Source organism: Lissotriton vulgaris, chromosome 11 (assembly GCF_964263255.1).
Source record: "Lissotriton vulgaris chromosome 11, aLisVul1.2, whole genome shotgun sequence".
Taxonomy (NCBI): Eukaryota; Metazoa; Chordata; class Amphibia; order Caudata; family Salamandridae; genus Lissotriton; species Lissotriton vulgaris.
Window position 1 is genome coordinate 106,303,143 of NC_141699.1, and position 26,170 is coordinate 106,329,312.

The 26,170-nt window shown below is 48.1% G+C and overlaps 1 protein-coding gene across 1 annotated transcript in view; it reads left to right on the plus strand.

Annotated features, from left to right (window-relative positions):
* Positions 1-2,758: 2,758 nt before the first annotated feature.
* Positions 2,759-26,170, plus strand: part of RSPH14 (radial spoke head 14 homolog) — a 590,080-nt gene continuing 566,668 nt past the window's right edge. Inside the window, exon 1 of the mRNA XM_086942804.1 lies at positions 2,759-3,475. Coding sequence (XP_086798930.1) covers positions 3,277-3,475 — 199 coding nt within the window. The 5' untranslated portion in view covers positions 2,759-3,276. The remainder of the gene's footprint in view (positions 3,476-26,170) is intronic.

Genomic DNA, 26,170 nt, shown 5'->3' on the forward strand with positions numbered 1-26,170 from the left:
GATCTCTGTTTGGCACCTGTCCTAAGTATTTGAAAACCCGGCTCCCGAGATACTTCCAGGCCCGTGCGCTTCGTTCCAATTGCCGCGTTCAACTTGCCGTCCCACGAGCAAAAAGGGCTCGGCTGGGGGGTCGAACTTTTTCGGCAAATGTTGCGACACTGTGGAACACCCTGCCCCCAGCAATTCAGCAAGCCCCCTCTGAATATTGCTTCAAGCGGTTGCTAAAGACTTGGCTCTTTGCCCAACCACGCTAAGCTCCCTCACTTCAGTTCTCTGGGTTAACTGTGTTCTTCCTAGCGCCGGGACACCTCCTCGTGAGGTAGCTGTTCGCGCTTTACAAAATGCTGTATTATTAAAATGCTGTATTATTCCTGCACCAGGAAGTAAACCAGCTGCCCCCAATTCACCTTAAGTCCGGAGTCATCACTGCATATCTGTATGATACAAGTTAGCCTGGCGACAGATGTGTATATTGAATATATATGAACATATTGTTGTTGGATGTATATTAACACATGGTTGGCACATAATGAGCTGAGGCTGGGATTCAAACCTGGTTTTACCAGGTTGATAGTAGGCACTAGGCCACATCGCCTCTTTGAAAGCTTGGCTAGTTTTGCACTCAAAGTTTCAAGAGTACCTTAAGGTGAACCAGAGCCAGGCATTTGGCTTGAGCATACAGAACCTTGAGCTGAGCCAGAACCAAGCATCTTTTTTGAGCCTACCTCGAGCTTTCAGTGGCTCGACCACCTCTACTAATACCCCATCAACTGTCGTAGCTGATCCAGGCACCCTTGACTGCCTGTTAAGAATACTCGATGGGCAATTGAAGTTAAAGCCTTTTATTAAGCTATCATTCCAACATAGCTGGTCAGGAGGGGAGAGTGGGGAGGAGCGTCCTGTGGAGAGGGTCATCAGCTGGTGTCTGTCAACATTCCAGAACGTTCAGCTGGTGACAGGGAGAGGCAGAGGTACGGGTTTAAGGGAGGGGACAAAATAGGTTACAGTGCGAACACCGCACTGGGCAGATGCAAAACTGTATAAACACAACACATCTCCCTCCTTGAGGAAGCTGAATAAACAAAATGTAATTAGTCACATATATAGTCACCCAAATTGCTCGGGGTACAACCGTGCGTGCTGCGTCCACATCTTGTTCTAGGGCATTCTTTTTCATCGACAGGTATACATTCGCTGTGGCCCATTGAGGCCGAACCCTGAGTGTTCAGTGGAACATCTCCATTGCCCTCCTCTTCCCAGAATTCACCCCTACTCCTCTTGGTGTCTCTATGCATAATCTTTCCATCTCCATTAGATCCATTATGCTTGCCTGGGGCTAACCTTGAGAAATGCCACACTCTTCCATCACTCAATAGGGCTGAATTGCAAAACACTTTTTCCACCGTGAAGGGTTGTGAAAGATGCAAAACTGTATAAACACAACACTGCTGTACTTCAGATGCTCCCTCTCCATGCCCAGGTTGCCTAAAATATCCTCATTCGTGGCGAGCCCCAGATGCCGTCTCGAAGCCGTCCTACTCCAACTTCCCTCTCCTAAGAACCTTCAGTTGCCCCCCTGATGTGGCGCAGCGGCCCCATATGCATGCTCCACAACCCCAACATGCCAACCAACAGAGCTGTTCATGCCACCCCCACCTCCAAGGGAACCAGCGCTCTCCGCCAAGCACGTGCTTCTGTGATGATCACGTGATGTGCGTAAAACAGCGTCGTTGCTAAGGACGCGGAACGTGTCCCTAGCAACTGTGGAACTAGGCTCCAGGCAACACCAGGCAATGCGGCCAGCAAGGCTTTGCGCCGAGGAGCAGCGCTGCGACACGCACGTGCCTCTGTGATGATGACGTGTCCTGCGTAAGACAACGTCGTTGCTAAGGGCGCATTGTCTCACGGAACTGTCGCTAGCACCTGTGGAACCGGGTTCCAGGCAGCACCGGGCAGAGCATCCCAGGGGCTCGGGGCCGAGGAGCAGCGCTGCCTGACAGAGGCAAGCGTAGCTAGGAGAGAGCGCAGGAGCCCGGGACTCGAGAGGGGCACTGGGCCGGGGCTCACAGGAGCAGAGAGCCAGGACTGAGAGGGTAGAGTGGATCTGGATCTGGGGACCCAGAGTCAAAGGCGTGGATGATCAGAAGTAGGGAGTCAACGGAGAGTAGGAGTCAGGGACTGTCCAGTGCGGAATTTTGGGACTATATGAGGAACGGGTTCCAAGTCGAAGGGCCCACAAAGTCACAAAATTGAGGGGTCACAGAGTCACAAGACTGAGGGGCCAAAGGGACCCAAGGCTAAGGGGGTGCTAGGCCCGACTGTTAAGGAGGCACGGAGTCCACGTTCTAAGGATTCCCAGAGTCGGAGGTCTAAGGGCGGGGAGAGCCTCAAGACTGAGACTAAGGAGGTACAGAGTCCAAAGCCTAGGGGGGACCAGAGTCCGAGGACTAAGAGAGTTCAGACTCCCAAAAGGGTACAGAGTCAAAATCCTAAGAGGACACAAAAGCCAAACACCAAGGGGGCACCGAGACCCAAGTCCAAGGGGGGGGCACCGAGTCCCAAGTCCAAGGGGGTATCAAATCCCAGGACCTTAGGGGCACAGACTTTAAGGACTAAGGGGAAACAAATTCCTAGAACTAAGGAATCACAGATCACCATAACTATAACTGAGGGGACCCAGAGTCCTGGAACTAAGAGGCCCCAAAGTCCAAAAAGTAAGAGGGTCCAAAGCCCAACAACTAAGGGGGTCCACAGTCTCGGGACTAGGACGGCCCAGAGTCGCCAGCCCTCAAGAACAGAGATTAAGGGGGCACCGAGTCCCAGGACCAAGGTGTTGCAGCGTCCCAGGACTGACAGAGCAAAGGTTCCTAGGCGTAAGGTGAAGAGTGCCCCAAAGAAGATTGGCAAAGGCCCAGGAATAGAAAGCGTCCCGAGCGTGCAAACGCTCGGGGCTAGGAAGGGGGGTGCAGAAGCTAAGGAATAAGAGTAGAGGCCCTGGTGTGAGGCCCATAAATTAAAAACCAGGGGCTAAAGGGGCGAGTTCTAGGAATAATCGAAGCAGAGGCCAGTGTTCAAGGGGTGCCAATGCTAGAAAGAGGTTCAAACTGATCTCAAGTCCTTTACTTTCATGAAACCTTAAGGGCGCTTTACATTTGCATAGTCGCCTTTACATACTTTAAGGCAAGTGGGAGGTACTGTTGAGCCCCTCTCATCCTTTTCACCACTCTTTTTGGCTCCTCTAGTCTTGTCCCTTTGCTTGGCTAACCCTCATCTAGAATGGCTCATGCTATTATCTCTGAAAACTTGCCACCGAACATTGACCCCACCAAAGCCCCCATTGCATTTGGAGAGCGGGCTCTGCCGAAATTGAACGAGGAGCTTCAGAATGCTAACTTGCTGACAAGGCAAAGGGCCCTCATGGCATTGTGTGACCTTGTGCACGACCCAGAAATCGCATACCAAGCCATCAGCTTAGGTAAGTCCAGTGTGCTGCCTCCCGAAGGAAAACGGGCAACCTGGGTAGCATTATTAGAAAAAGTCCTTGGTGCACTTATAGTCAGTGCTGAAATTATTTTGCAGCTTTGGGGAGCTAAGGTAGACTGTACTCACCCTCAAAGAGCTTACAGCCAGACACTTCATTTCAACATCTAAGAAGTAAGAGACTGGTGACTAAGTTATAAGTATAAATTATAGGCAATAGAGTTTCTCATGATATAAGATCATGACATGGTGAATCTGACAATGTAGTGGCCTTCTGTGATAGCAGACCTCAGAGACATCTTTTGACGTTACATTATCTTAGTGTGCTGGAGTGTCTTCTACAACTAGAGGCTATGGTGATAGTGAGCTTCTAGTTATATTACTGTCTTATGACATTAGATCATCCAGTAATGTTAGGATCTCTCAAACTATAACTCAAAGTTTGAGCCTCTGCTTTGTAAACATCCCACTTGCTCCAGAAACCCTGCACCGTGGTTACATATCACTGTTGCCTTGGACTGTGTACTCGGGGCTTTAAGTGGTATGAAAAAACTGGGGGGAGGGGTCTCTCAAAGGGGCGTGGCCTGTATAATTAGGGCTGTGGCTTTAAAACACTTACGCAAAAGATCTGTGTTTAGCATAGTGTGCCACCCGACTTGTATTTTGCTGTTTTTGTCATTGCATCCAGCTATGTGATACAACAAATAATATCATACCTACAACAAGTAAGGGCTATTGGCTTTGTCAATGATTATTAGTGGCATAAGATAAATAAGCTGCAACTATGACTTGTTACATATAATATTGAAAAAGCTTCCAATTAAAGCTCTGGTGACCCAACCACAATGTTGCTGCTCTTGCTTTTCAGAAAGAGAAGGGAAATCCAGAAAGAAAATGACTCTCTTTAAAGGAGTTCCCTTCCCCCACAACGTTCATCTGGCATGGCATCATGCCGTAACTTCTCCACTAGTGAGAAGTGAGCAGTGTGGGCAGCGCACATTGATGTGCCTGCTGTCTCGAAACCGGTCTCTATCGGGCTGTTTTGCGCCCTGGCACTTTTATCCGGACTGCAGTGACAGCAAACTGCTGTCACTGCAGTCTGGAAAAAAAAACAGACCGTCTGTGCCAGGGCTCAAAACAGAGCCCGATAGAGACCCGTTTCGAGGCCCCCTTTAAAAAACTGCTGGTGCTCAGACCCCTTGAGACCCGGTCCACTTAAAGCCCTGTGTGTACTCCACTATAAAAAGAGATCTTTATAAATTTCCCAATAAACAAAACCAACACATGAGTATCTCAAGGTCTTGGAGTGTCTCACTAGAGCTCTTAGCTTAGTTGTTGGTCGGGTTGTATTGGTTCCCTTTGACATGGCTATAAGGCTTATGGTGGGGTTCTGTTTTATGCTCCTTGGACCCCTTGCAAGAGTATCCCTTGCTATTGTTGTGTGGTGGTACATTGTGGCACAGCTACATTTAATGGTCTTTTCATTGTTTGAGGTCGACCTGCTGGCACAGCTGTATTTGTGTTCGAGCTTCCCAGCATGGTTATGGACTCCTTTTTTGGTGCATTTGGTCTACTGAAGTGAGTGACAGCGCTTCGTGGCCTGGCTGTAGGGCTACGTGTGGCTTGAGTAATTGAATGAAATTGCTGCACCCTTGCAAGGCTCTGGAGTGTCTTGGCATACCGTTGAGCTCCTTGGTGTGTAGCGCCTTGTCTTGGATGTAGGGATTTTTGTGGTAATGTTCCTTGGTTTAGCTTCTTGTAGTGGAGCTAGTTGGCGTGGCTGTTGCTCCTTCTGGTGGGGCTAAGAGGAAACTTAGTGGTGAAGCTGTTTGGCATGGATGCAGGGCTTCTTGTGGTAGGGCCATTTGTTATGGCTAAGGGCTTTTATGGCTCAGCTTTCAGGCAGAGAGTCCTCGTGGTGGAGTTCCTTGGCATACCTGTACAACTCTTTGTGGTGGGGTTCTCAATACGACTATGGGGCTCTATGTATCACTATTGATTTGCATGTCTGGTGGGCTTCAGTGGAGAAGTCCCTTCGCATGGCCTTATGACTCCTTGGGCTGATATCCCTGGGCATTGCTATGGGGTTTCTGTGGTGAAACTCCTACCTACGTATGATTTTGTGTTGGGCATTACAGAGATCACTGGCATGGCAGTGAAGCTATTTGTGGCAGGGCTTCTCCCTCATGTCTTCGCTGGTACATGTGATGGGGACATCCGGTATAGCTATGAAGTGGAACTTTGAAGCATACATTTATAGTAGTGTGTTTCTATCTCTTCATGGATGCGTATAGGTGTCATGGTTGTTGTGTATAGCAGCCCAATAAATAAATAATGACTGATCTTAATTACTAAGGACCTAAGGGCTAGACATGCAAAGATACAGGTCGCAAAATGTAATTACAAATTGCGCACTGACTTTTTGCAGCCTGTATCTGGTTTGTGTGGTGTGACCTATACTAAAGCAGGGTCGTAGCATAACCTGCCAAGTGAATGATAATTAGCCAGGTCAATAATTGTGACCTACCCCTCCCCCCCCGGGATTGACTACAAGCACAGGGTTGGTTGCCTCTAAGGAACAGCAACCACCATCCCTTTGTTTGCATTCACAAACAGGAAATCTGTGCTGCTTTAAAGAAAAGTTTTCCATTTGGGAAAACTTTAGGGAAAGCAAGCTATTTTGTGGTTGTAGACCCTTGATTTTGCAAATGGCTTTGTACCTAAGATAGGTACAAGCAAAAATATAAAGCTTCTTTGCCTATGCAAAGTATTTTTATTGCTCTAACACATGACAGCCTGGTCTTACCAGTGACCCCTTCCTTCGATGCTTCTTACTGATTTTGAGACCATGAATTGTGACTAGTTGTTGGTCTCAAACGCTCTGACTGGTCTACAAGCCAATACCTTGTGACAGAGTGTGTGGGTCTCATGGCCTGCGGGTCCTATGCCCTCTGACTGTTACTCTTGGCCCCAATACCCCTTGCTGGGCCTTCTGTCCCATGCCTCATGACTTGGTTTAGGGTCCAAAACCCTTTGACCCGGCCTACGGCCTCATGCCTTCTGTTTGGGCTGTGGGTCCCACCATCATTGTGATTGAGCTATGGGTCCTACCTTCACTCAGAAAAAGCTTTGATGCTCTCCCAGAAGCCTGAAGATCCTTGGAGTCAAGAGGTCTGCACATCTGACTTATCGGAAAGTGGAATCTTATGTATGTGAGATTGGTTAGGCTTCTCTATGCAATACTCTTACAATACCCCAACATAGGTCCTTTGGATTCACACCAATACATCCCTAGCTCAGTTCTGGTAGTGTGGTACAGAGCAGTCAGGTTTTACTAGAGGAACATGTATTATGCGCTTCAGAGTACAATATGAACGATAAGTACTTATCATGACTCAATAGAAATCAGACACCAATTTATGGAAAATAAGGCAGATTTTTATGCAAATTTAAACACCAAAAGGAACACAATCGGATAAATATAATCAGAGTTATGGATTTTAGAAGGAAAAATCAGTGCAATTCAATATTGCAAAACGATAACATTGAGGGTCAGTGGTAAAATGCACTAGTGGCAATTGGTCACTTGCAGGTCAAGCTGTGTGGAACCCACTGAGGGTGTGTGGGGGGGGGGGAGTGATGCAGGTCCCATGACCAAGCCAAGACAGTCAGATGAATTTTACCTGGCTCGTAGGGCACAGAGTTGTCCTGCACTTCCCTGGTGCTGAAGCAGGAGCTGTGTGGGAACTGATTTTACTACTCAGACGATGCTAATGAGGAAACAGATGCAAAAAGTCGACAACAGGGCCACTGAGGTGGCCAGTTGAAGGTGCTGTGGAGTTCCCATGGGTTACAGCATTGAGTGAAGGTAGAGGTAACCAAACTGTCCACTAATAAGCCTTTTTCAGTCGTAAGGTCATTGAGAAGATATTTTGACATCCGGAGGAGGAAAACGGTAGCCTCCTGAAACTTGCTGGCAGTCAGGACTACGTTTCACACAATACACTGGATCATCTACTTTTGTGTGATCCCTCGGAGGGCCCAATGGCCAATGATTCTTTGGTTCTGGGAACGTGCTTTTACCTGCGGGCTACAGGAGACTACTGCCACTAGTCCAAGGGAGTCTGTAGTTGTCTTTGGCACTTAAAGGGGTCCTTTTGTCTAGCTGAACCGGTTTTTGGTCTGGGGCAGGTCACATTCATGCAGTTGCAGGGTGGTTGCCACAGGTGCAGAGTATTGAACCTTTGTTTTGTGCAGGTCCTGAGTCGCAGACTCTGGTCTCTTCTTTGTCTTTGTTGCAAGTTGAATCAGTTCTGAAGTTCTTGTGCCAGGGGTAGCCCTTAAATCCTAGATTTAGGGCGTTAGTGATGTGAGTACAAGTAGCCCATGGGCTCATGGGCTACTAACCCCAGCATCTAATATGCCCCTGAGGGGAACACATTTGGGGGGCAGGTCGGCAGGGGGTGTGTGCTACCTTTTCTACCAAGAACTCTCTATTCTGCCACTTTTAAAAATGACAGGACCTTCCTTGGCTGTACAGACCAGGTAGCCCACCCTACGGGCTTGCCTTGCCTTCTGGGGATGTACATCTTCTGATTACATAATTATCCTGCCTGTCCAGATGCACACATGCCTTGGTGGAGGGGGATGGCTGTTTCCTCCTTTGAGAAGTATCCTGGATGCATATCAGAGGCTGTGTAAACTTTGAAGCTTACCGCCTTGATGTGCCACTTAACTAGCCATCCTGTCAGGGAGGAGGGTGTCACCTCCTTCCTGGCCAGGCCTTTGTTTCCTACTCCTGGGGAGCATTTTCACCTCCTGGCAGTGGATCAAATTCCAGTCTTGGTGGCAGCAGCTGCAGGCTGTCAGTCAGGGCACAGGAAAGACTGGGGCAACCAGGGGGACAGCCTCTAAGGTAGCCACCTGGGTGCATGTCACATCAAATGCAACATGGGAATCATGCCAAGGGTGATGAGACCAGCTGTTTTATACCAAACATTACATATTTCAGTGGGACCATAATGGAACTGGCAACCTTGGGGTGCCCGCCCATGTTATCCTCAGGCCCCCTGATCACTTATAGTAGCCCTTAATGGAAAGAGGCAACTGCAGGGACATATACGCTTGCACTTATATGTCTATACCTTTATTACAATGCACCCTGCCTCCTGGGCTCAGGAGGCCTACCTTAGGGGTGACTTCCATATATTACAAATAGTGCTTTGACCTTGCCACACATGGTGTTTGCAAAACCAAGTTTGAGTTGTTTGAACTGCTCCTGCAGTCTACAAATGGTAGGACTGCTGCCATCTGTTTGCTTGGGTCCCTCAGCTTGGCACAATTAGTGCTTCAGACCATGATGACCCCTTTAACTCCCATTTCCTGGGTACCACTGGTACCACTTACCAGGGACTTATAAGGGGGTCAATGTCCTTGCCAATTGGGGCGACCAATTCACGTGTATCAGTTTTATGGAGAGAACACTGGCTGGTTAGCAAGCTCCTTTACACTTTCAGAGTCATAACCTTCAGCACTGGGGCAAAACATTGTGGGAGTGACATTACAAAAAGGACACTTTCCTACATTACTTATGTATATTTTCTCACTATTATGAGAGAAAGAGGCCTTGTGACTTATTATGGAAGGTTGAAAAAGAAATATGAATTTCTACTGTGCAGTTGAATTTCTACTGTGCGGTTGCCTAAGTGTACTATACTTTATGAATCAGGCGATGAAACGCATAGCATATAAAGTATTGATGCACTACCAATCTATATCAAAGCCTTGTACTAGAAAATGAATTTATTCCACTAAACAACAAGCAAACCATGCATTTAAGAGAATGAATGAATACTAAGTTGATCAAAAACAGAACATGTAAAGCACATGATTCCCTCTGACTGAGAGGGTAAGCATTCTAGTGAATGTGTGTTCATTCAGTCTAAAATCTTATTATATTCAAATGCCTACTAAATGTGTGTTGTTAAATGATTAATTTAGACAGCAGCCTCTAGCCTAATTCCGCTATGCAGACTGGTACAAAAACCAAAGCATTCAATAGGACCAAAAAGCTTGCAGTAAATGGCTACACGAGAGCAAGCAGCAACAACTGATTTTAGTTCTGAAATGGGTGGCCACTGAAAGGTGTGATTCTAAATCTGCAGCATCAAAGATACAAGATTGAAGGGGATAATGTGTGAACAATCATGCAGGGGATGTGAAGAAGTACAAGAGGCCACAGAGGGAGGAGAGTCAGGTTGCCTTGTGATAATTCTTATAGATGCCAGCACACAACTGGAGAAAGCAGATGTAGAAAGTAAATAAACTGTTGATTGGGCACTGTAGTGGGAACCAAGAGCGCGTTGGCTTTGATAGGACTTGATGCACCTTGAGACATCTGGGAATGGTGACAGTGGTGGAAGCACAAACGTTAATTGTGGCTGATGGCTGAATACCAGTGGTGATTTAAAACAAGCAACTTTGTTGTTCGGCAACTGCAGAACATTGCAGTATGTTTGATGAAACCCTGCTGATGGAATGGATCTTCAGTGATCCACAAGAAAAAAGGGTCGTTGCTTTAAATGAATATCCAAGAAAACAATGTGATAGCAATTTAAGCACTTACAGAAAATCCTCACATAAAATGATTGAAGCAAACAGCATAGTCCATGTGGGTGAGTGCAGCTGCCAAGTTTTCGGGATTGGAAAAGTGACTTTTCTAAGTCTGTAGTGTCCCTGTGTGTGACATTTGCATATGTCTTGTGTGATACAAACAGCAAAGTGACACTTTATCGCAAGCAGAGAGCTGGTGCAATGCTGACACAGCGTGTCACATAAAATCAAAACAAAAGATGATACATCGTTTCACACTCAAACATTTCGGTTAATCATGATATAACAACCAGCAGGAAGGAACTTTTTTGAGATGGTAAATTATGTTTTACATACAAACTGAGGATAAAAGGCAGGTACTTTTTAATAAACACATTTTTATTGTTTTCACACACGATATCAGCCACTCATCTCAATACAATGAAAGTGCATAAACATATTAAACGGCTTGACTTTCTCAAAATGCGGATCTGGTAGGGTGCAAGAAGTAATGTAAGAAGACATTCCCTGTAAATCTATACCAAAACCCCCAAACACTTTCCCCACACCCTACGGTATTTCTTGAACCAACCACGTGCCTCGAACATGTTTTTTTTTGTGTGGCGCATTAGTCAACCCCGCTCCGCCAGCGTCCAACGTTCGCGGGACTTGGGGATTCCCAAAAACCAACTATGTCCCTTTTGGCTACAACCATTGCCGTAGTAAGAAACAATTTTTCATTCCTGGACCAGTCCAGCCCATCGGTAATACCCAGGAGGGTGTGCCGTAGATCATGGGGAACCTCCCAACCCAACACCTCTGTGAGCTCCTCTTCAATGTCACCCCAGAACTGTGTTAAACGGGGACAAGCCCATACCATGTGGAAGAAGTCATCTGATTCATGGGCGAACCTGTGGAGGCTGGGGTTGGGCAAAAATCAGCCCAGTGAAGGCGTGACGGGGTCAGGTAGGCTGCATGCAAGTAGTATAGTTGAACCATACGGAGTCTGGCGGAAGCGGTGACAGTTCTTGGGGCCATAAGGGTGTTGCGCCAGTCCTCCTCATCCAGAGCTCCCACCCACTGCTCCCATTGATGTTGGATTCGATCTAGTGTGGTCGGGGTGTTATTGATCAGTGTGCAGTACATGCGGGAGATTACCCCCTTCCCCAGGTCCCCAAGCATTATCTGTGCCTCAGGCGGTCTGTGTTCAGGGATCCGCGTACCTTCGGTGAGATGCACATGAAGGGCGTGGCGCAGCTGTAGATATTTGTGGAATTGTGGCTGGTGCAGGGAGTACAGGGTACGGAGGTTCGCGAACGAGCGCATATGACCGCTTGCCCACACATCTCCCAACTGTGAGACACCTATAAGATCCCAGGATCGAAAGCCCTGTAGTTCACTCACCTCCTTGAGCCAGGTGCCATGCCAGAGGGGGGTATACTGTGTCAATTTTCGTGTCCCCTTAGTGTGCCGCAGCGCAGCCCTCCAGGCCAGCATCACAGAGCGCGTCACGTCTGGCAGTCGGGATAGAATGGGTTCCCCGTATAGCATAGATTGGATGTCAGTCAGATCCAGTGCACCCAGCTCAAGCCTGTAGGCTGGGTCGGACGAAGCTCAGTTAAACCAATTGTGTATGGAGATCAAGCGCGTGGCAAGGTAGTAGGGGTATAAATGAGTCATCCCCAGACCCCCATCAAATGACGGTATTCTTCAGACGTTCAAGGCCAGGCGGACCCTTCCCTTCCCTCAGGGGAACTTAGAGGCCATGCTGTCTAGTTCCCGAAACCAGGCCCTCGGAAAGCAGAGGGGGTGTTTTGGAGAACCTGGAGGAACCTGGGAAGAATCATCATTTTAAACAGGGCAACTCTCCCCATGGGGTTCAGAGGTAGTGTCTGCCATTTCTGGAGATCCGACTTAGCTTTCCTCACCAGAGGAGTATCATTTAGGGCCCAGCCCAAGTCGGGGAGCAGAGTCACCCATTTGCCCAAGTATTTAAACGATTGGTGCCAGAGCGGTATGTTGGGCTACCAATCGTAGCATTCCCTGGATAGGTGGAGAGGGACCAGGAATGATTTATCGGGATTCAGCCGGAGGCTGGAAGCCTGCTCGAAGGATTGAAGAATCCGGAGGCAGTGAGGGCCAGACCGGGCAGAATCCGCCAGGTAAATAAGGACATCGTCTGTGTAAAGAGCGATCTTGTCAGCCTCTGCATTGGGCCAGTCCCAACCCTGCACACACCTCTCGGACCTTATCAGGGCAGCCAGGGGCATCTGAATCAATCAAACACTCACACCCAGTCAAAAGATCTGGGTTTAATCCATCACCGTTCTTTAGCCCACTCTGCCACCCCAGTTCAGACATGGCTATATGCAAATCAGTCTGACCCTGTGCCTTTTGGGAACAGTCCAGCCCGAACTGCCAAGCCATGTCTTCCCTGTACCGGAAACAAGCTTCCGAGGACCGGTTTCTGGCATTCCAGCCGTCTTCAGCCCGGCTTGCTTGAATCCAGTGGCAAAGTGAGCAAGGGACTCACGTCTGAGCATACCATGCCACACTTATGGCGGCCAAAAGCGGTACAAAAGGGGGTGGTGATGGACGGAGCATCTGAATCAATCAAACACTCACACCCAGTTAAAACATCTGGGTTTAATCCATCACCGTTCTTTAGCCCCCACTGCCACCCCAGTTCAGACATGGCTATATGGAAATCAGTCTGACCTTGTGCCTCATGGGAACAGTCCAGCACGAACTGCCAAGCCATGTCCTTCCCTGGACCGGAAACAAGCTTCCGAGGGCATAAACCCGCACTGGTCTGGGTGAACCAATACGGAAAGGTGTGGTTGGAGCCGGTGGGTAAGTATTGTGGCGAAAAGTTTCAGTTCTGTGTTGATAAGGGACATGGGGCGGTAGTCCGTACACCGTGGGGAGGGTGGCTGGGACTTGGGAAGAAGCACAGTGGTGGCCATGTCCGTCTCAGGAGGAAAGGAACCCTTGTCAACTGCCTCCTCAAACAGCCCAGCAAGGTATGGAATGAGGGTTTCCAGATACAGAGCATAGTATTCTTGTGGGAGGCCATCTGGGCCCAGCGTTTTGCTGGAGGAGGTAAGGGTTATTGCCTCACCGATCTCCTCACGAGTAATAGGGTGGTCCAAGTCCGCTTGGACAGCGGGTGCGGAAGGCGAGTGCCCCTGGTCTTTAGCATACCTGTGAGCGAAATTGTCAGGGATTTCGACGTACATAGCTGGTGATAGTGGGAGGCGAAGGCGTAAGCCATCTCCAATGGGGAGCGGTACTCCGAGCCATCCGGATCGACTATTTCAGGAATAATGCGGTTCACCCTTGGATAGGTGGCCAATCTGTGGAGGAGGGAGACGTTCTTGTCGCCCCATCCATATACTCTGGCAAATGACGATTGCCAGAGACGTTTAGCTGCCTCCAAGAAAAGCTGACCAATCTCAGTGCGGAGGCGAGCAAGAAGTCTCTCCCCGGAAGCGTCAGCAACAGTGGACAAGGTCTGTTAGAGGCGCCGCACCTGCGGCTCTCGCGAGGAAATCTGTTGCAGCTGCGCTTGGTGCTGGTGCTTAAGCTGACCCTTAGAGACACCTTGGATTGTGGCTTTGCTCGCCTCCAATAGGGTGCCTAGAGAGGACACCGATTTATCGTTGGCCAAGAAATACTGCTTGAGTTCCCATCCCACTACCTTCCGGAACTTCTTTTCTTAGAGGAACCAAGCGTTCAACATCCACGTCTGAGGCATTGAGGGAGGAGGGGGCCCGTGCCAAGTAGAACCGGAGAGTGATCAGCTATACCCCTAGGGAGAATATGGACGTCTTGGATTGCGGCACAGTCCGTCGAGAGGCCAAAGAGTGCATCGATGCGTGCCTGCGTGTGATGGGCTGCAGAGGTAGGGGTGAACTGTTTGGTCTGTGGATGCCAGATACTCCATGCGCCGCAGAGACCCAGCAACTCGGACCAGTTCGTTAATTGTTTCTCTTGCACAATTCTACTGTCGGGTGGGGGGTCCGACGTATCCAGGTCTGCGGATGAAACCACATTAAAGTCCCCCCCAATGAAAGTTGAGCCCGAGGGCAGTGAGGACACCAGCTCGGCAGATTTTACCAGGGTCGCTGTAAGCATCGAAGGGGGTGAGTATGTCGATACCAAGTTAAGGGGGTTGCCATTCAATGAGCCGCAAAGGGCCATTGATGTGCTTTGGGAGTCGTGAATTACCCTTGAATTCACAAAGGGGAGGGAGCCCTTTAACAGTATTGCAACCCCGTGGAAGCTCCTGGTGAAACCCGAATGCCATCCCCTTACGTACCCATAGCGTGCCAGAAAGGGTTAGTGATTACCCAGTAAGTGTGTCTCCTGAAGTAGGAGAGCCTCTACCCCGAGGCGTTGTGCGTATCAGAATGCAGCTATGCGTTTGAAGCGGACAAAAAGGCCGTTGACGTTCCAGGACAATATGTGAAGGGAAGCCCTTGTTACGGGTGTGTCAGTCATGGCGGTAGGTGGTCGCAATGGCGGAAGGAAGCCTTACCGGAGTCGTGGCCGCGAGAGGGATCGCTGGAGCGCCTGACCAGGTGCCAGGAAAAGGCTAGACGTGTCCCACAGGGAAATGAAACAGAGTGTCATGTGAGTGCTGGTGCGACAAAACAACAAAAAACTTTGGGAAAGAACAATCCCAACCCCCTCCCCTTCCCGCCCCCCATCCTATACTTTGAGAATGGAAGCATCTGTCGGTCCCCCTAGTGAAACCAAAGAACCAAACTAAAACGCTTGGGTTGAGATGCGTGGAAGGACTCCTCCATATGAATGGATGTGCAGTGTCTCTGCAGAAAGACTGAGAATTAGAGCAAAAAGGCAGATACTGATCAATTTTTATGAGAATACCTTTGAATAGCTATTCATGAAACTCGAATGCATCAATAAAACATATTCACTCTTACTAAGGTTATAGATATTAATACACATTTTTAATATGTCTGTGCTTATTAGGAGATTAAGTGTTTTTTTTTGTAGATTGTCTAAGTGCTAGAGGTTCTATCAAATTTAAATACATTGTTTTTGTAAGTGTATGGATATGGGGCTACAGTAGGACTAACCAACAGAATCTGCACATAGGCTAATGACATGTGAAATAGGACTAAACACACAAATGAGGTGACCATCCTTTAAAAAAACCATGGGGTTTAACACACAAAAGCAATAGTTACTGCCAGAGCACGACTTTCACCCAGACTTTGTGACTTCAATGCACCCGTGGAAGCCTGAATATCCTGTCTGTCGAGATGCTTGTGCATCTGAGATATATACAATTTCTCTGCAGTATGCGAGAAACAGGCTATGTGATTTATAATGTAAGGTGCAAAAAAAAACCACAATGTATTCTACTCAGTTACCTGAATGTACTATACTTTTTAAATCTCGTCATTGAAAACGTAACATGAAAGTCGCCGAACAACATATATTTGTTCAAGATATCCTTCTTGTGGTCAAAATGGAGCCTTTAATTTTACTTTGACACCAGGTTGTTAGAACTGGGATATTAAGTGTGGTGATGACTGGAGTGAGTTCCTCAGAGCTTTATCTGAGGCTTTTTCGCCAAAGTCCTTCAGTGTGATGGAAGGAGACATAGCCACGAGTAGTGGGTCGCATATATTCAGAAGGGGTGAAGGGGACAGCTGAGGAGACTGACACTAAATGGCTTCATTGGGTGGGTAAATGGAGAGATGGGTATTTTCTCGACAGCTTCTGACTCCTTTCTATCTGATATAGAACCGGACTAGTTTAAGTGCTCTTGATGCTGGATGCAATCTAAAGTTCCTCAAAGATGCATAAGATTGTAGGGTACTCAGTAGGTCTGTGTGATATGTCCTAATTGCATTGACTTTAACATGTTTTTATAGCCGAATCAATGACAAATACAAATAGATATCATAGAAGCCTGAGCTGTACACCTACTGAGGCGTGCCTGCATTAGGTACTGGCACTGCATGCCTTCTTGGGAATGTAGGACATCAACTTTCCTATTTGACCTCATTGCCTAGCTTCCTAATGCCACTGCATGTTGGTTTTCCACTTAGCATGTCAACATTTGCGTCCCATTCTCCCTCTTCACTCTGCCATGTCCCTCACCACTTAAGCTCGGTTGTCTACACTTTATCATTGCAGTTGTTGTAACTTTGCCTTGTGCTGCAAGGGATCCTGGGATATCTGCGTCACAACTACAGATACATACTGGTGAGTTAGTTTGGGGGTGCTGCTAATGTCTTCCTCGCATGCAGCACTCTTGGCAGGACTTGAAGCTCGTTGTGGCACCCAGTACATTTGTCTTTTCCTCCTGGCTTTGGAGCAGATTCAGTACATCTGCCTGTGCCAAAGCCTGCCTGACTTATGGGTACTCAGATAGATTGTTGAGGGCTGAGCGTGGGCTGTGTACCTGCAGCCTGTCCTCCATGTGTGCCTCCAGGTTTGACTGAAACTGGAAGCAGAACCTGTGCCCTTTTCCCCGAATCCATAACAGAACTTGCTGATTAGAGTCCTATACTTTCTAATTATCCCAGACCATAAAACAATAACTTCTCTTGAAGTACTCAGTCCAATACAATAACTGAGAGTTTACAAATGTTACTTTCTTGTGTACAGGTTTGCATTTGTCTACTGGAGTTGTGAATTGACAAGTACTCTGCCCATTTTCTGCCTTCTCTGGAATTCCACATAGCGTTACTTGTATGTACATGGGTATGTTATTATATTAATGATATTTGTGTGTAAATCTAGCTGGAAAGCAATGGAAAAGTGAGCAATTGGTGTTATCACAGAGATTCGATTCATGATTGTTTGCAACCAGGAAGGTGTTCAGGTGTTGGTTGGTTCCTGTCTAGTGGTGCTGCAGGGTTGTTTCAAGAGACGAGTCTTTGGTTCATTTGGATTTGCAGGTGGGTAGGTTCAGTTCTTATGTTGAGGAGGTTTCTTCTGGATCTCGGTGATGTAACAGAGCTGGCTTGTCTTCTGGTCTTTTGCTGTGGGCATCTCTTCGTTTCCAGTTTGGTGACGTCTTGGTTCCTGGTGTGTTTCTGTCGGGTTCAACTGGATATTTTCTCTGTCAGGTTTGTAGGGATGCCGCGTCTTGTGGCCTTAGAGATGATGCAGCTTTTCTTGGAGATGATACAAGTTTGGATGGAGAGCCAGCTACTTCTTTCATTGTTAGGGCGGTGTGGTCAAACGTCTTCAGGCCTTTCATGAGATGTGCAGCAGCTGCCTGAATGCCTTTCATGCCTTTTCAGCAGTGTCAGTGTGGTGCATGCTGGGGAGGACTCAGAGCAGGATCTAGAGTGGATTCTGGGACAGCACAAAATGAAAAGGAATTGAATTGTGCTTATCCCGTAGTTGATAGATGCTGTGATTCGTGCTCTAGACTATGACAGCTGATTTTGTATTTGATCACCAGTGGTAGTCTTTGTGGTTCTTCGCTATGGTTTAGTCCTCAAGTATAGCTCCTGTTTAGAGTTTTGTATTATTTAATTTGGCTTTGAGTGTGTTTATGTCATTCCTAAGGGCATATGTAACTTTGCTCTGCTTTCTTTGGTAGTCAGTTCAGGTTTCTGTGTTCTAAACATCTCTTGTTTCTATGTGAACTGTGCATCTCATCTAGGGGTTTGATGTCTCATTTGGTAAAGGTTGTTGCTACTTTTCTTTAGATGTGTGTGGAATACTGCCGCCACTTGTCGATGCTGAGCTGTAGTGGGTGTCTGCCTAGATCTGCTCGACCTGCATTGCTGCAGTCAGTCCTGTAGATCTTCGGTACTTGTTTACAGACTTGCACGTGCTTACCTTTGTTTAGATTGGATGTATGCAAGGCCCCTGACTTCATGTTTATAAAGGACAATGTGTTAGATTAAAATACATTTCCAGGGTTTTGTTGATGGGTTCACACTGTAGTTTTGTCTTTATGGCATAATAGTCCTACATAACTTTCTTGGGGTGGGGTTGGGGGGGGGGGGGGGTGGGTGGGGTGGGGGCCTTTCATCGTTTGGATGAATTTTCCATTGGAGCTGAATATTCTTTCTAGGTAGCTATGATTGGTTGCATATTTGACGTCTTCTTTACCGTGTATCTTAAACTAAATCTTGGTTTTTATTTTGTGCTAGTTCTGGAAGATCATGATTTTACTTTTATTCTGTTTGTTTATAGGCTCCATATGTTGTAATAAACATGCATTTTATAAAAGCTCTGTCTTTTTCCTTTGGGGAGATAGGGGGGCCAAACATGTGCATATCGCAGAAGGTTTATCTTCGCATCGTCTATAAGTAATCCAGGTACTGGTGATCCTACTGGTATTACTGTTATTTTATATTTCTAAAGCCATACGGTTTTTATGGCACTAAATACGGAGTAAAGGAGTGTAGCAGACCATGCTGGGTGAGGCAAAGCAGGAAGAAAATAATCAGGTTAGAGCTTATTCCTGCATGTAGATAATCCTATGATGGAAGAAAACTCTGGAGAAATGAGGTTCCACACCTTATGGGCACAATCATTCATGTATTTGTTGACTAGGGTTTGTCTGAGGCAGCATTCAAAGCTTTCCTGCTTTTTTAATATATACATTGCATTGTTGTCTGGTTCTTCATAACTTTGACTATAATGTATTGTTCTGTACTACAGCATTTCTATAGCGCAGTACTACATCTTGTCGAGGTCTTAAAGTGCTTTGCAGATAAAGTCAAGGGTATGTATGTATGTATGTACAGGAATTTATATAGCGCAAATCACCGAGCGGTTTCTAAGCGCTTGCTAAGGGAACCCGTCCTGGTATTCCCCTGTGAGATAACCCCGGCAAGGTATCCACAAGGTGAAAGCCAGGCATCCCGCCGCGAGGGGCCATTGTGGAGGTTAAGCAAGCTATTGCCCAGAGTCGCAGAGTGTGAACCCGTGAATTGAGTAGGCACCGGAGCGAGAATTGTCGAGTCCATGGACATTTTAGGACTCAAGACCCCGCCGAGCCGGGAATTGAACCCTGGTCCCGGGCTGACCTCTGCTTCCAGGTCTGCCTCCTCTAACCAGTGAGCTACACTTCTGAGTGGCATGGATCTGTAAGTGCTGACTATTGGTGTGGTGAGACTTTCCCAAACTTCATGCAACAGTGTTTGTGTGCTTTACGTATGTGCCGGTAAGCAAAGGAGTGTGATCAAAAGTTCATAAGCAGCCAATACAAATCAACCAGAGTTGCGGTGTGAAGTACTTAAATGTATATTATGAGAACACCCAGGATTTACGGGCTCTACTAAATTGCAAATGGTTGCTGATAGTTCTGTTTTTCTTTGGCAGTGTATTCTGTAGTTTGCACGTCTGTACTTAGAAGTTGCTACCACTGTTAAAGGTTTTATGGTAAGTGGATATTGCAACCTACGGGCCATTGATTGTAGGATGCCAAAGTATATTCTTTAGGCAACAAGTAGCCTGTGTAGGGCTTCAGAGCAGGGCTGAAATTGTCCTATATTTTTAAGTAAAACACTTGGCTAGCCGCAGTGTTCTGTATTCTTTGAAGTTTGCCAACTGATTTGCTGGTGAGTGAGGTGTAGAGTCTGTTTGCATAATCCATTCTCAGTATTACAAGTGCCAAGGATGCCAGTATCCTATGTGAGTGCCCGATATATGGGCAAATGCTTCATAGGATTCTCATGGTGTGGAACAAGTCTCTCGTCCCTTCGTTGATTTAGGATTAAAGAGCGAGTTTGGAGTCCTTAATAACTCCTATGTTTTTTTTACTTCCGTCAAAGCAGTAAGTGGCAACCACATTTCATGAAGACCAAAGGATAGCGGCTTCCAGTTTTGCTATAGTCCGCAGGTATGGCTTTCTGTCTGTGAGGAGCTGAAGTTCAGATGATTTTAATATGTATTGCATAGTCTTTTTAAAAAATTTTTTTTAAATAACATTTTATTGAAATAAACACAGAGCAATATCAGTGACACAATCACAAAGTGACATAATAACATAATATGATGAGCAGTAGCAGTGGAGACATTTAGTATCAGCTTGAACCTTATCATAAGGGTCTATTTATGTACATTGCCATGTCAACCGTAGGGGAGCTGCAGATCTCGCCCCTATAGACATTCCAGTGGCCCCATTTCTTGTCCCATTTTTTGGGGCATACCCAAGTCTTATAAACATTTTTTCAGCGATCATAGACCTGTCCATTTCTGCCACCCAAACCACTATCAGGGGACGGTCAGGGGCCCCCCAGTGCATCGCTATCAGACGTTTTATGAGAAGACATCCCGGAACCAGCCATTGGTGCTCAATTTCGGTCAAATCTGTTGCCTCCCAGACATTGAGGATCCCGCACTTGGGTGACAGCAGGATTGGTTTGTCCAGCGCCCCCGTCATTTTCCTGGCCGCCCCTCTCCACAGGATCTGAATCACCGGGCATTCCCAGAGGGTGTGATAAAAGGTGCCACATCCCCTTAGACATAGATCGTCAGGGCGTCGGCCCAACTTGGCCAGCAACGGACCAGACATGTATGTTCTGTGTAGAATTTTTAATTGTATCAGGCGGAAGCGATGATTGATCGCTGTCTCTCGTGGGGACATCAATGCTGTAAGGCAGTCTTCGTCTTCCAGGAGTCCTATATCACCCTCCCATTTGTCGCGTAGGGCTAGAAATAAATCAGGCAGATTATTGCATAGTTTACGGTATGTGCATGAGATTACCTTAAACAAAAGGGGTTCAGAGAGCAGTCTGTCTTCGAGAGGTGAGGCCTCGGGGAGGGAAGAGAGGTCAGGTATGTTCGTAAGAATGGCATGTTTGATTTGCAAGTAGCGAAAAGTTTCCCCCTGGGTGAGAGCGTATTTAGTCTGGAGGTCGGAGAAGGTTAAGAGTTTTCCTTTAAAGATCAAATCTCCCAGTGTGGAAATGCCAATGGTGTCCCATTTGTCAAAGCCTGGTTGGTAACACAAGGAGCCTAGTTTTTGTGAGGACCACAGTGGGGTGGCTTTGGTGAATTTATTAGACCATCCCAGCTCCTTAGTAGCTTTATGCCAAAGTGCCGTTGTCTGCGCCATTGGGCCCACATATCGACTGCGAGTAGGCTTACTATTCAGTGCCCCTAGGTAACCCTCCCGTCCCGTCAGATAACTTTCCAGGAGAAATGCTGGGTTATCAGGTGATCCATGAATCCAGTGATTTGTGGCCACTAGTTGAGTCGCCCAATCATATAGGCGCATGTCGGGTAGGCCAATGCCAACATCATACAAACCTTTGGTGAACTTACGAAGGGCAATACGAGGCACTCCTCCATCCCACAGTAAAAGGCGTATATCTCCTTCTAATGTGTTAAAATAGGATTTTGTGATGGAAAATGGGCAATTTTGGAACACGTATAGGAATCGCAGGAGCACTAACATTTTGAACAGGGCTGCCCTGCCAAGGAGGGACAAAGGCAATGTTCTCCAGTGTTAGACATCATCGCGGAGTCGTTGCAATGGGCCCAGAAGATTACGATCATAGAACAGTTTGGTGTCGGAAGTGACAAAGATGCCTAGATATTTAAAACCGTCAAGGGCCAACATGATGGAACACCCTCGTGGTAGGGAGGGCGGAGGACCATGCAGGACATACATCACTGATTTAGACCAATTTATGGAATAGCCAGAATACTTCCCGAAATTTGTAAGGACATGGAGCAAGTGAGTGATGGATGTTTTAGGGGAGGCCACGTAGACTAATATATTGTCTGCATAGAGGGAGATTTTATCGCGCGTATCGTTCCTCCATTTGAGAACCCGGATAGAGGCATCAGTACGGATCCAGTGGGCCAGCAGTTCTAAAGTAAGGACGAATAACAGTGGTGACAGGGGGCAGCCCTGCCTGGTCCCCCTATGTAGTGAGAATTGTCGGGACATATGATTATTAACTCGCACTTGTCCCCGTATATCGGTATATAACAATCTGATCCATTAAATAAAGTTGGGTCCGAAGCCAAATCTCTTTAGAAATTCAAAGAGATAGGACCATTCGATTGAGTCGAACGCCATTTTGGCGTCAAGTGAGAGGATTGCAGCTTCCTCCTGCATAAAGGACTGTCTGCCCATAACGTTATTCACCCTTCGGAGATTCAAGGCAGTATTACGATCTGGGACGAATCCAGACTGATGAGCGTGAATCAGCGAGGGGAGGACAGTGAGAAGTCGGGTTGCCAAAAGTTTGGCCAGGACTTTAGCTTCCGAACTGATCAAAGAAATCGGCCTATAGGATCCGCATTCCGTGGTCGTTTTATTCGGCTTGTGAATAACCACAATTGAAGCCAACCTCTGATCGAGGGATAGTGTGCCACTCTCTCGGCTTTCTTCAAACATGTTTTTGAGGTGAGGTGTTATGCCAAGGGCCACGCCCTTCAGGAATTCGATGGGAATTCCATTAGGCTCCATGGCCTTACCAGACTTAATGGCGAAGATAGCGTCATTAACTTCTTCCGATGTAATATCTACCTCTAGAACGTCCCTGTCGGCCTCAGAAAGAGTGGGCAGGTGCATCTCGTCTAGGAGTTGCTGAGAGTCTTCAGCAGTATATTGTGCTCTGGCCGTATATATCTGCTCTAGGTGGTCAGCAAAGACGTCGGCCACCTCTTGAGGATCTGTAATTCGAGTCCCATCGGGGTGAACTATCAGCGGGACCCATCTTGATCCCTGATCCCGTCGTTCCAACCATGCCAGCATTTTCCCGGCGCGATCTCCCAATTCATCAATCCGGTGGTGGGTCTGAAGAAGCCTGGCCTGTGCTATCTCAGAGGCCAGGGCCTTATATTCAAGTTGTTTTGTGTGGAGGTGGTGAGCTGTATCCTTGGAGGGATTGGAATTATGTGTTGACTCAAGGCAGAGTAAGTCTGCCTCAGCCTGGAGTATTTGTTCGTTATGTTTGCGTAAATATCCTATTTTGAGAGCCAGCGCCCTTCCTTTGAGGACGGCTTTGTATGCCTCTCATATCGTGACCGACGAGCGAACGGACCCAACGTTTTCAGCAAAATAAAGGTCTGTGTGTTCAATCAGGTCTTCTTTGATGTCAGGGATCTTAAGGATCCATGGAGTAATGATGATCGGTCCCCGATCTAACTGATGGTGGTAGGTAAACTCTATGCTGAGGGGGGATTGGTCAGAAATACCTCTGGGGAGACCGTGTATATTTCTGAATTGGCTGATGTTCGTAGAGGGACAGAAGAAATAGTCAATGCGGGACAGACTGTTGTGGGCATTGGAGTAGTGCGTAAAGTGAGAAGTGTCTGGATGTAATGTTCGCCAGAGGTCTGCGAGTCCCTGTGCCAGTGTGAAATCTGCAAGTTCAGATTCTGCCCTGTGGGTGCGTCTTTGGGGATGTCGATTTAGGTGGTCATTCATTGTCATGTTGAAATCCCCTCCCACGATCAGTGCACCATGGGGGAGGTCTAGTATTATTTTGCCAAGGGTCTGCAGTGTCTCCTCACCCAGTGCTGGCGGAAAGTAGGCCGAAACTACGTTCAGTGGCTGGCCCTCCCAGGTGGCTTCCAGGACCGCAAATCGTCCTTGTGGGTTCCTCCCAAGTGTTGGTAGTAATAAGTGTCAGATTCTTCTTAACGAGGATACCCGTCCCTCTGGACCCAGATGTGAACCCTGCATGTATCAATAATTAGTACCTCCAGCGTTGAAGTGCCCGACAACAGTTAACCACTAGGCGTGTTTCTAGCAGTAATACCAGGTTGGTGCGTGGCGTCTTAGAAATTGCAGGACTATCCCCCTTTTGATTTTGTTGCCAAGGCCATTGACATTCCATGTCATGATCCTTAGTGTTCTGTCAAGACTCTTTGCCATCGTAGCGTTTGGAACATTGGCAAGGCGGATGAAATGTCTCGCAATGTAGCTTTCTAGTGGAAGGGGTAAATGTAGTGAAAGGTACCCAGTGGGATATCCTACAGGAGGATCGAGGTTTTTTATGGCATGGAACAGTACAGTCCCTCAGGCCTAGACAGTGTCGCCGACATGGCTCAAAATTGTAAGATGCTCTGCACACAAAAAAATACATAAACCACACAACCCCAACACAATCCCCCCTCCCCGCAATCCCCCCCCCCTCCCTGCTTCCCTGCCCGCGGACTTGAAACTATCCACACCCCAACTAGGCAGAGTGCCTGTCGCCCACCCAACCACTCACTGGGTACCTGGTAGGTCGCCGTGCCAATCGCCGTCACGCAGATTAATAGTAAATAAACAAAAAATATTCAAGAACATACCAGTCCAGGTCGCCCGATATCAGTGAACATATGTAACTAAGTAAGGCCACCCAACTCCCCTCGGATATGTGGAGATTCCAGCAGGGTCCCAGGCTCCAGCACAGCGTCCAGAGTTGGAAAGGCAAAGGGAGCACCTGATGCCGAAAATCTAGTCATGTACAACCTCTGCATAGAATGTGAGATTGGGGGGGGGGGGCATTTTCGGTTGTTCTGGTCAGTCTCGGAGATCAGTTTGACCCGTCCCGGCGGGTTATCCGGACGGGCCCCAGCCTCGGATGTCTTGCGGTTGATCGTGGTCCCTCCAACTTGACGCCATCCCTCCAGCCAGTCCCAGACCTCTTCCGGGGAAATAAAGAACCCGGTCTTGCCCTCAGATTCTACTCGCAGCTTGGCAGGAAACAACATTGAGTACTTTACATTTTTGTCCCGCAATGCTTTCTTGACCTCAAGGAAACTGCGTCTGCGTGCCTGGACTTTCAAAGTGAAATTCGGGAAGAATGTTATGTGGGCATCTTCAAGTCTCAGCGGTGGTCCCGTGCGGGCCGTCTGGAGTATGACGTCTCTGTCACGGAAATTTAATACTCTGGCAAGGATCGGGCACGGGGGGGGGGCTCCTGGTTTCGGCCTGCCTCCCGGGATCCTGTGGGCCCGTTCGATAGGAAAAAAGCTGGAGAGACGTTTCGGCTGGAGATGCTTCACTATGAGATCCTCAACAAAAAGAGCGGCAGCGGGCTCCTCTATGCGTTCCAGGACCCCCAGGATACGGATGTTATTCCTTCGTGCCCATCCTTCATAGTCAACCAGGAGCTCCGACATCTGGTGTTGTCGTTTTTGGAGGTGAGCCACCTCCTGCTGGAGGTTAGAGGTATCGTTGATGAGGGCTGCCGTTTTGATCTCGACGTCCTTGACCTTTGAGTCCATCTTTCACAAGTCCGCGCGTAGCAAGGTTACTTCAATGTTGACGGAGTCAATCAGGGGCTCTGGAAAGGTCCGCACTCCCGCTATGGCCTCCATGACATCTTCCAGCGTTAGAGTTTTCGTCGCGGGTGATGGAGGAGAAGTCTTGGGGCCCCCTTCAGTGGTGGATTCTTTGGCCTCGCCTTTGAAGTCCAGGAGAATTTGGTGATTGGTCTCTGTGATGTTGACCTGTTTCCCCTGTTGGAAGACATTAGGGCGGTCGTTGGAGCGTTTCCACATGGGGTCTCACCGGGTGCATTAGTGTTACAGGTGTGGAGATAGGGGAAGCGAGTGGGCCTCCAGGAGCCCCTTGTCCAGGCAGGCACCAGCAGCATGTGGGATACAAGCATGGAGACTATCGTACCCAGACCTTCCGGGTATCGCTGCCCCGCCTGGCCTCTTCGGGGCGTTCAGATTTGGCAGTGGGCGCCGCCTTTAGGCCTGAGCAGGAACGTGGCGGGGCAGGTTGTGTGGGGCCCCTTGGAGTGCGGAGCCCAAAACATCCGCAGTGTAGGGCGGGCCGGTCCGACTGGTGTCAGGGAGCGGCAAGGTCCGTTTCGCCGTCCGCGCCGGGGGCAGGCAGTCCAAGGCAAAAGTTCAGGGGAGGGGGGGAAAGGGGGTAGTGGGCACCCGGGGCGGCCTCAAGCCCTGGGTCCCACAGATCTAGCGGTGCGGGAAGGCCCCGTGGTCAGACGTAATTTCCGCCTGGTAGGCCTCGGAGCGCGGGTACTCGAGTAATTAGTCCCCTGTCCGGAGGTCTCCGACGTCACCTCTCCCTTGTCACCAAAGGCAGCAGTTAGCGGCTGGGTCCCCCTCCGGTCAGTCATGCAGCAGCTATAAGATACCTTGGGGCCTCGACGGCCCTCCGCTGCCTGGA